This window comes from Mus caroli, unplaced genomic scaffold (genome assembly GCF_978045245.1).
Source record: "Mus caroli unplaced genomic scaffold, Mus_caroli_1 scaffold_4, whole genome shotgun sequence".
NCBI lineage: Eukaryota > Metazoa > Chordata > Mammalia > Rodentia > Muridae > Mus > Mus caroli.
The window spans coordinates 155,734,396-155,745,759 of NW_028227259.1; the positions used below are offsets into that span (position 1 = coordinate 155,734,396).

Here is an 11,364-nt window from a genome sequence, read left to right on the forward strand (position 1 = left end):
GGTCCTGATGAGAAGAGACAGTCCATGGTTTTAAGGCATTTATAGTCATGGTGTAGAGTTGTGATGAGTGAAACCATACCCCACTTTCTCAGGGCGGGCCTGAGGTTAGGGTAGTAGAGGCAGAGAAAAGCAGAGAGAGGGAGAGAGTAGAGATGTAGGGGCTGGCCATGTGGAGAGAGTGGGGAAGGGACTATGGAGAGAGGGGGAGCAAGAAGGTAAGAGAGAGAGGAGGGGGCAAGCAGCCCCTTTTATAGTGGTTCAGGCCTACCTTGCTGTTGCCAGGTAACTGTGGGGGTGGAGTCCAGACAGAATACCAGAGGCTTGGGGTGTTGCCCTATATGACTGATGGCCACAGAATTATGGAGCTGAAGCCTCTGTCAGGAGCCTGGTGTCTAGGGGTGTGGCAAACACCTTCTGCCCCTAGCAGGAACACCTGCTGGGTCTCAGGGGTTTAATCCTAGCTCAACCAGAAAACAGGCTGCCTTTCATGGTCCCACACACTTCAGGCTCCAGGCACTCACATGATGCACAGGCACACATACAAAGTACTCATGTAAGCAAAACACTCATACACATAAAAATTAAGATTTATACTTCAGAGAGGATTAACTTTTAAAACACAAACACAAATGATACATTACTAGGTAAAGCTAGTTTATTATACCCAAAATCCCAGGATAAATTTATATAAACAAGGTATCTGTTGTGCTTGGAGGAGCTGCTGGCTGTCAGAACATCATGCCTTCCAGTCCGTCCTCCATGAACTTCTTATAAAGTGCCATAAACTTCGCCACAAATGCTTCCAAATGATAAATGGCTTTGCTTCCCAGCTGTAGTCGGTGCTCATAGTAGGCTGCCATCTGTGCCACTTCCCCTTTCAGCTGCCCATCACAGTTATGGAGGAGTTCTGAGAGGAGGCCCTATGGGGAAGTATGGGTGACTTACAGCACAGTCAAGGGGGAAAAAGTCAAACGTGCATACTCTTCTCACCCATAAAAGGTAAAGCTTATACACATAAAGGTAGTTTTTAATGTGTGCATGCTACTAATGCAAAGTATTAACTTCTGTATATAGAAGAGCACATTTGTGTGTGTGTGTAATTCAGTACAATTTGATTTTGTTCACATTACTACAAAACCCCATGAACAGCCTCATATCCCAAGTCAGTAAATTTTGCTAAGAGGCCAGGAGGCCAATCCTACAAAAGCCTAGACTATATCAATATCTTCAGCTTATACCATGTCTTTCCTAGAATGTCTGTTCCCCAGGCATTTATAGAGTTCCATCCTCTTAGTTCTGAGTGCCAGCTGAAAAGGACCTTTCCCTTTCCATGGCTGTGCATAACTGGGTTCCATTATTACAATTTCATTTTCCTACCTTTAAAGACTCACATAGCAAAGAATAAATCACTATCTGCAGATATAACAAAATGTTGTAGATGATGATATACCTTAGCATTACAAAAGCTCTGTGATCACACAGCCAGTGTCCAGGTTTAGCTCTGAAAGTTCAAGATGTACAATGGAGCCACTTACCTTCATTATTATCTCAGGAGGTATACAATGAGTTAGAAGCTCATAGAGCCTTCCTCGGACTTCAAGGAGCCTATATGAAACAAAGGAATTGCTACTTTGTGATAAAAAGCAAGGAGAAATTTTAATCCACTAATCAGTAGAGTTCCATGTTATTAACCTGATGCAGAGAGAAGCTGTCTCGGACATGTGCTCTATGAATAAGTGACAGCCCCAGTCTGTCCCATTTTAGATTGTCTGATCAGACAGACTCATTCTGTGGCCCAAGTGGCCTGAACCTCACTAGGTAGCTCATACTGGCTTTGAATCAGAAGTCATCTTCCTGCCTTACTAGGATACACAGCCACAGCCAAGGATCAGCTCATTTTTGTAAAAAGTTTTTTTTCCATACATTTTTAATAATGGATATTTATAACAAGGGCTATTAATTGCATTACTCACAACACTACTGGAGAGAAACCAAGATTCCAAGGGCCTGATACAATGATTGGTGGATAAGCTGCTTGGTGTACAAACCTTATGACCTGAGTTTGATCTCCTAAAAGCCATAATGGAAGACAATAAACTCCCAAAGTTACCCTCTGACCTCCACATATTGACATGCTCATGGCTGCATACACACATACACAGAGAGAGAAAAAGAAAGAGAGAGAAATTTAGAGCTTGAAATGTCAAGTTTGAGCACATTCCCATAAGGGATTGAAGACACGCACATTCCTGACATATCAAATACTATGTTTATGCATCTTTTCTAGACAGAATTTTATGCTTAATGTATCTACACAGTGGCTGTAAAAAGACTGGGGAGTCACCAGTCAATCACACAAACAATGAGGTGACATAAGCATAAAGTATGATCACCTAGTGTGTAAGCAACACAGCAGGGACACAAAGCTGACCTTCACAGAAGGAACAGGCCAGGGCTCCCAGGTAAGCAAAGCCTGGCTAAGTCAATAGGGATGCCAAACGTCTGAGCCCTTAACTCAGGTATCCCTCATGACACTTCAGGAGAGTGTGAAGGAAATGCACACATTGCATATCAACAAGAATAAATAACATCCCTGAAACGTAGAAAACAATTGTCATTGCCTTTCTATAATACAACCAAAAGAAAAAACAACTACCAAGGGATCTGAGGAAGCTACTGCAGATGTTCCTCTCTAGGTAATTAAAAGATAGTGATTTAGATGTTTTCTTAAAAGTAGACATCCACACTCCTTTTTTGCCACAGCAAGAGTATAATTCAGCAGTTCCTGGAATGTCTCACTAAGCACCTCCACTAAGTGATGTTGGTAGGAATCCTATAAAACTGTAACTCATCAGATAGCAACTCAAAAGAGACACACACACCCCTCTCACCACTACTTTCATCTCAACCAGGAACACTCAGGTTCTCATGGCTACAATCAAGTCTATCCTGCAGCCTAAAATGATCAGTTCCCACAAAAGAGCAATGACAAGGCTGTGTTTCAGGGAGCTTGAGAGAATGCCACAATGCAACAGCAGGGGACCTAAGCTGACACAAGCGAGACTACCCGTGGAGGCATTCGTTTTCAGTACTGTCCACCTAAGGAACAAACCTGAAACATGAATGAGAACAACTCTGGTGTATATAGCAAAAGGCTATAAGCTTTCTAAGAACTTTGTATTTCTCTTCATAGACCCTGTCCTTGGTTGGGCACGGCGGTCTCTTCTAGTTCCAGAACACTGTCACACACTCTCTTTACTCTCTGCATTAAAGCGGAACAGTGTCATCAAGATACAAATGTAATGTTGACTAAGTTAGGATGACAGCTGAAGGTCAGCATCTTTCTAAGTACGTTCTGCATCAATTTCAAGGCAATTACAACAATTACAATTATTCTCTCAGCCTGAGCACACTAGGCAGTTCATGCTGTGCACTAAAACTAAGCTATCTAACATTCTGGGAAAAAAAAAAAAAACAGAAAGAGTTCAAAATTTATTTTATAAATAAAAGTTCAATTATACACGTTAACAGACTAAGGAAAAGCATAAACTATAAAGTAACGACTTAGTCCGCTATATTTCAGACCTTAAATGATTTTTTTTTCCTTTCAAATGAGGCTCAAGACCGACTTGTACTTGTAAATGTCATGGTATCTCTGCCCCTGCACACTGTTACCTCTGTGGCGTCTGCTGACTGACAATAGCATTTGCAGTCTCCCTCAGATACACCTCCCAGTCTGTCTCTGGGATTTCTTGGTCTTCCGTAAAAGGGTATCTATGAAACACAAAGAAAATAAGTGAACAACAAAGTCTCATGTCCCAGAGTGCTACCTGCTGCCATAGCCCCACTCACTGCTGCACTCTGCAGGCCTCACACATAAGTAAGGCTTTCCTGAGGTTTCGGCACGACTTCTCGGCCAGCCTACGGGCCAATGTCGAAGGAAGAGCCAGACCTTCCTTCCTGCAGACAGTGGATAGTACACTGCAAATCTGTAAGAAAAATTAACAGAGGAGAAGCACTGTGAGGCAATTTCTCACTACTGTTGGCATCACAGTCCTGTTCTGTGCTGCCTTCTACAGGACACGTAAGGTGCTGCAGTGTGCAATCTGTCTGCATCAACTAGGAGCAGGAAGTAAAACCACAAGGTTTTGCTGCATACAACATTCCACTATCTACTGTGAGTTGGAAAGTTGTCTATTGTGTGAAACCAGTACATTTTATTGACAGCTATTAAGATGAAAAGGGACCGGGGACTGTCACATTATCTACTTCCTCTATGTTCCCATTCCCCCTACAACTAAGTAAATCAGCTTGAGGCAGAAGATACTAAATACTTCTGAAGACTTCACGAAGCTTGGTGAATTCCTAATGCTCATCTGTTAAGAGTAGAAGACAAAGAGAACATGGTCTATATTTGTATTCACCACTAAACACATCACTATGACTTGGCACCTACTAAAGGCTGGCCTTCAGCTCTCTCTGCAGCTGCCCTTCAATGACTGATAAGCCTCACTATGTTTCAGAAAACAAAACTGGAACTGAAGGGTTTCTGGAAAACAACCCAACTTGCAACCCAACTTACATCTTCGATGCTGGGAGCAGGCACACGAACTGCCAGGCACCTGCTTCGGATTGGGGGTATCACCTTGGATGTGGAATTGCAGCACAAGATGAGCCTGCAGGTAGACATATACTTCTCCATAGTTCTGCGCAAGGCATGCTGAGCATCCTTTGTGAGTTTGTCCACCTCTGTCAATAATACCACTGGGTCAAAGAGAAACAAAACCAGCTTTAACTGGAGGCCACTGAAGCCTTAATTTCTGCCTTTGCTGTGTCCACATTAATCAGCAGGAAATCCTAAATAGATACCTGATAGTCTACTTTTACAAAAGAACAAATCAGATTTACAGAAGAATATTTTTAATTTTTTTAATTTTATAATCAAACAAGACTAAAAAACACTGGTCAAAATGAAGTTAACTTAGGATGTCTATACGTTTTAGGACGTCCAGCCTTTACCATTGATAACAAAGCTACAAGACAGGGAGGTGTTGCTCTACCCTGTAAGTTTTAAGTAATCCATTAATACTCTGGAAAGCTCTGTTGCAATCATCACAACAGGTGGGTACTGCCAAGAAGAGACTATGGAAGCACATAGAGGAAGACTGCATCTGGCTGCAGTCAAGGCTAAGACCAGTCAGTCAGCCTTAAGTGGTTCAGGAATAGTGCAAGGGATGAATCCAGCTTTCAAACTTTTATCCTATTATCCAGCGGTTTCCAAAGGATGGCAGTAGCAGCGGGCTTTCATTTTAGATACACTCACAGACAAAGCAACCTTTACATCTAAATCAAACTATATCCACATCTGTGCTGACAGGAACAGACAATGACAAAGAAGCAGCATCGTGCTTGAGTGAGAAAGGAGGAATCTGTGACACTTGTCCCAGTGGTTAAGGCACTGAACCCTAAACTGCCCACAGGACACATTAGAAGTCATAGCCAGTATCAAAGCAGAACTTGTAAGTAGATCACATAGGGCCCAATCTGTGGCTGAGAACACGGGACCCTGCAACAGTAACGTCTGGGGAAGTGGAGGTTTCTCAAAATGCTAAGGTGATGGATGCTCCACACAGAGCTCAGCAGCAGAAGCTAGCTGAGCAGAGCAGGAAACAGACAGGAACAAGGATGTCAGTGGCAGGAACAGCAAAGGAGCAGAAATGGAAGCACAGGGCCGTGGGCCTCACTGCTTTCTGAAAAGAAAACACAGGACCTCCTAAGGACCAAACCTGAGAATCCCTCTCTGGCCTCCTACTTTCAAAGGCTACGGGAAAATCTACTTTCTTTAAAATTCACATTTTATAAAAAATAGTCAACAGAAAAGAAATACATTGAATTCAAAGGTCTAAGAAATACATTATTTTCAAGTAACCATGAATTTAATGGAAAAAAACATGTTACTCTAACATGGGAAGCACAGTGACCAAGTTCCGACTGAGGAATCATAAAAAGCTGGGCATACACCTCAGTTCTAGTGGCGCAGAGACAGGTGTGACCCTAGAATTCACTGCCCTGTCAGCAGAGCTGACATCAGTGAGCTGCAGGTTCAATCACCTGCAGGTCTCAATGACAAGATGAAGAATGAGCTAGGAAGACAGGAGTGTCAACCTCCGTCCACGACACACACTCGCTCACATGTGTACTATATGTTCTTTCTTATTTTACATGATCTGTGCTCCCGTTATCTTGCTCTGAAATGTCAAATAGACACCACAGACAGAAGACTGAACACCACGAGCAGAGAACAGGGCTTCCATTCATATGTCTTTTCTTTCTTTCTTTTTTTTTTTTTTTCTGACAGGCCTCTACAAGCAGGCCTGGCTGCCCTAGAGCTCACTCTATAAAACAGGCTGGCTTGGAACTTTCAGAGATCCTCCTGTCTCTGCCTCCCGGGCACTCAGATTAAGGGTGGGTGCACATATTCATTTGTACTCCAATGTAAAAGCACTGATGGTCCCCAGCCTCACAGAAAGTCCCTCACCACCTACCTTTGAAGTCTCTTTGTGAGCTGGTTTCAAGCTGTTGTGACTGGGCCACTGTCTTCAGCATCTCCTGAATTACAACTCGGTCGCTGTTCCCCGCATCACTACACAATACCAGAATGATGGTCACATGGATGTAAACACTCACCAAGTATTGCACTCTCACTCTTAATCTGTTATTACATGAACAGTATCAGGAAGTTTGCTTTCTTCTGTTTGTGTTTTGTTGAAATTAGTAACATCTAATTACAAGTAGGAACCTTGAAACTTGAGATCTTTTAGGCTCAGTAGCAAATTTAAATTGTACCACCACTAAAAACATTGTGTTCTTACAGCAGTTTGTTCTTACTTTGACAGCAAAACTATGAGTTTAACAAGTATCTTGGATAATGCCTTGATAGTAACAAGTACTTGAAACTGCACAACACAGTTTTTCTTTGCTAGCTACAGCTAGACCACAACATCTGGATGCTGGTGAGCACTTTCCAGTCGCTATGGAGCAAACACACTTACTTTTATAATGTGATCCATTCCTAAGCTTTTCCTTGATGAATCCTCTCAGGGTTACACAGGGACTGCCACCAAATCCACATATACAAGAGCTCAAGACTCCTCCTTCCACTCCCTTCATTGCACTCATTCCTTTACATAGACACTCACCTCGGTGACATGGACCATGGTACCCACTGACCTAAGGGACCTCTGACAACAGTATTTTAGAAAAACTCTAAGCTGGAGGACAATGACTATAAAGTTTTTTTTTTTTTTTGCTAAATCTCTGACTACTTTCCTAAGAATATTCAGGAGCAGTTTACCTGGGATTAACTTCAAGGTGGTAGTTGCTTGCGATGGTGCTGATTTCAATTTTTTTTTTAGATGGGGTCTGTGAATGAAACAAGAATTGGTTCAACATTTACTTATTGGCTGTCTTCTTTTTATTTCGTGAATCACCAAATCACTACTGCCAACTATCTACAGGCTTCCATGTTAACACAGAAAGAAAAGAAAAATATATTCATAGGATCATTGTTTCATGAAAAATTAATGATGTATAAAGAAATTTTCATACATACCTATTTTGCTTTTCTCACTGAATAATGTGTCTTTGCGATCCCTTTCAAGACAACTGGTGTGATGTCATGACAGTGTTATCAACTCATAACATGCATGTTCTACAACTAATTATCCTTATGGATTTTCACTTTGTTGGCGCTGTGCATGTCTGTGCCACCTGTCCATAGACCCATCAGCTGAACAAGAAATTAACATGTCTGTAAGGAAACTCTTCCTTCATACACTTGCACCCCTATAACTGTTCTGCCTCACCATGGGCCTCAAACACAAATCAACCGACCACAGACTTGCTAAATCCTCTAAAAGTAGAGCAAAGCCAGGACTCATGTTGGTGATTTGCCATAAAACTTGCTATTTCTATTTCTTAAAATTAATTCATCCCAACAGCCTCTCTCTCCTGTCGTCCCCTCAAATAAACCTACCTTGCCTTAATCTAGTTTATATTAAACAATTTAGGGATGAACTAATACACCCGCTTCACTTCTCTTCTTCATAACCTTATCTCATTTCAGAAATGTGTCCTCCATATGGGATTTAGGGTGGTATCATACACTTTTTCAAGATTAGTATCCTGACTGAAATTTATACCGTTACTTGGGACAGAGACTTCTAAATATTAAGCCTCCCATGTGAGAACATACTTTATATTTCTATTTATTCAGTTCTTTTGTCTTGTAGAATATTGTTTCTTCTGAGTTAATTCGACATCACCCTCCTGAAGATTTTATTAATAGCATCCCCACTAAGCATTTTTTTCCCTCTTGAATACAAAATATTACGACACTGTTATTAGATGCCATGAAGGCCTTGAAATTGACATGGCATATTCTCTCATCCCACTGAGGTAAAAGGTAAAAAACCATAATCAAGGCAAGCTACACACTATCATGTGTAAGGAACTGCCAGTTTTACTGGGCTGAGGACACTTGAGAGAAGGGCATTTCAGGGACTGGGGAAATGGCTGAGTGAAATACACTTGTGGTGTGGACACTTGCAAGTTTGATGACTCCATATAAAAGCTGTAGCGCTGGTCCAGTTGCAACTGTCTGTAATACCAGGGACCTCAGAGAGGTGGGCGGCAGAGACAGGAGAATCCCCAGAAGCCCCCAGGTCCGCCTGTCAGATGGGCTTGGGAGAGTGGAAGGAAATCTTTGTCTTAAATACAATGGGGAAGAGAGGACTGGCAGCTGACAGTAACTCTACTCATGCTACCTTCACCCACACGAGCACACAGACATACAACTTCCTAAGTCACACACTAGTCACTGGCTAGTGGTGGAGAGAGGAATACACATGACCAGGATTGAAAGTCCCCTCCAGAAACATCTGCTAAGCTTCAACCCAAGATGCTTACTGTGATAGTCTGATGCTCAATTCTCAGTTTTTCCACCCCGATACCATAAAGTTCACGTAGAATACACATAATTCTTGTCTTTTTTCCAGCACCTGATGGTCCATATACTAAGAGGTGAGGAAAGTCTCCACACTGCACCTAAGGGAAAAAATGAACAAGACATTATATCTTAGTTAAACTGGGTGAACTAAGTTAAACAACCCACTTTTAAAGTACCAAAATATTCTGTTTACCATCCAGCTCCAACAGAAAACGTACCAAACTCTGGACACTAATTTAATCTAATTTACATGCACTAAATGCTTAAAAGTAGGCACTCCCTAAGTAAGCTATCTGAAGGGCCCGTTTGAAACTAAGGGATGACAGAAGGCGAACCCAATCTCTGTAACTAAGACAGATGCTTGTCTGGCCCGGGCTCCCCATAATGGTCCTCTTGCTCAGAAGCAGGTGCGATGATTTGTAAGTTCACTTGGAAGAGATAGAGGAACTTCACACTAGATCAGGGTTATCAATGCTATGGAAAAGACAGCAGTAACAGAGCGCTATCAAACGAAAGAGTACTATTAACATGGGGTCTTGATCTTGCCACCGGGAAACTGAACATTAAAGCTTTTGCAAGGAAAACCGGCACGTGTATTAACGAAGTATAATGTTCTATTTTGAATTAGTGCATGCATCACGAACCAAAACCAAAACCAAACCTAAAGCATATCTTCCACTTCACCCTCGAGTCTTCCAAAAGCTCTCATATGAAGGATCGCGGCACTCGTTAAAATAATCTCTCCTTTTCAGAAAAGCCTTAGCTGTGATTCCGCAGTAACTAAGAACAGGGTCCGGGGCACAGTCACCTCCATCAGCTTCCCACCTAAGCTCTCAGTAGCGGGAGAGCCCATCAGGCATTTGCAGTGACACCGAGGCCCGAGCACACCCCCATCCCCGCCCCCTACCGCCGCTGCTTGCTCCTGATTCTCCACTACACTGGCCTTCTTCTGGTCCCCACACCAAGCTCAAGAGGTTCCCCACAGCAAACACACGGCACTTTGAGGAACGCGTCACTCTGACCTCCTCGCTAGCACCGGGCGCCCGCCTCCTCCCTCCCTTCCTTCCCTTCCCTTCCCTTCCCCGGGCTGTGCAGGAAGCTGCCGAGCAAGGCGGCTCACCAGGTTGCGCAGCTGTGCTGCCTGTTCCTTGTGATAGTCCAACCGGGCAAGGGAGCTCGGCCGGTACTTGTCCACCCAGAGGCTCATGACCGCTCCACAGTCGCACCGGCAGCCCGCCACTTAAACAGTAGAGTTTTCCCGCGAGCGCGAAAGCGTGCGACGTCACTTCCGGCACCCGGCGACTTCCGGATAGGGAGAGTGGGCAATCCCAACGGGGCGTGGAGCAGTCGCTGCAGTTCCCACTTCCGCCACTGCACCAACAATCGCTGGATTTACCAGACAGCAACTGCCTCTTTGTTCTCACCCTGTAACATTTTAGAAAACATTCGAAGGAATTAAAGATGTATCTCTGACAGTCAGGGCGTCCAATCTGAGTGCTTAGGGAAGGAAGTTCCCTCCATTTCATTCTTTCATTTATTCACTGATTCACAACTTCATTCTAATTAGTGCTACATAATCTATTATCTTTATTAGTAGAACTGCTTTTCTTTAAAATAATAAACAAACGCCAATGTTCAATGAGCATTTGCCTACATGCCTCTGTGAACTATGTGTTCTGAACTAGGAAAGTAAAGGAAATAGGAAGTAAAGGAAATCAGAAGCAAAAGTATTGAAGGGCCATATTTAAAGACACTGGGATTGTGATCATGGAAAGACTTGGAGGTGGAGGGTGAGGTAGGTGCTACAGTGAGCTGTGATTTGGCAACAGTACCCAGAAGCATCACAGACAACGTCCATAAAGACAGGTAGTTCATGGTGGGTCCTAGGGTTATTCTTTTAATCTAAAAGATTGAAAGAATGTGAAGAGAACATAGGAAAAAAAAAACCCACCTAGGTTTACTTGTTTTCACAAATACAGCACACAGATGCCCCCATTCATTTAGATCCCCAATAACATTTTGGTGTGTGCCCCAGGCAATATTTGCAATGAAATTAATTTTTATCTGAAATTAGATTTTAATTAGTTGCCCTGTATTTTTAAACTTACAACCATACTTGGAATCCTTCAACTTGTGAGACCTGAGGAGCTGGGAAGGAAGGATAGAGTCTTCAAATCATAGCCAGAGGGCCAAGGCCAGAGACACAGCTCTGATCTGCTCCCTGCAGTAGCTTCAGAAGTTTCTTTCAGACACCTGAAAGCTTGTTGCTATGGTTAATCTTGGTCATCAGCTTGATGAGATTTGGAATCACTATAGAAACTACTATATAGTTATGTTCCTAGGGACTATGAAGTAGT

At 42.8% G+C, this 11,364-nt stretch overlaps 1 protein-coding gene across 1 annotated transcript; it reads right to left on the reverse strand.

Moving 5' to 3' along the window:
• Positions 1-633: 633 nt before the first annotated feature.
• On the reverse strand, positions 634-10,286 carry Rfc3 (replication factor C subunit 3). The gene is made up of 9 exons (XM_021162885.3): positions 10,128-10,286; positions 8,968-9,105; positions 7,355-7,422; positions 6,546-6,643; positions 4,583-4,764; positions 3,853-3,989; positions 3,676-3,774; positions 1,536-1,605; positions 634-920 (listed from the first exon to the last, which is right to left on the reverse strand). The coding sequence occupies exons 1-9, from the start codon at positions 10,212-10,214 to the stop codon at positions 729-731; spliced, it is 1,071 nt and encodes a 356-aa protein (XP_021018544.1). The 5' UTR covers positions 10,215-10,286; the 3' UTR covers positions 634-728.
• Between the last annotated feature and the right edge of the window lie 1,078 nt (positions 10,287-11,364).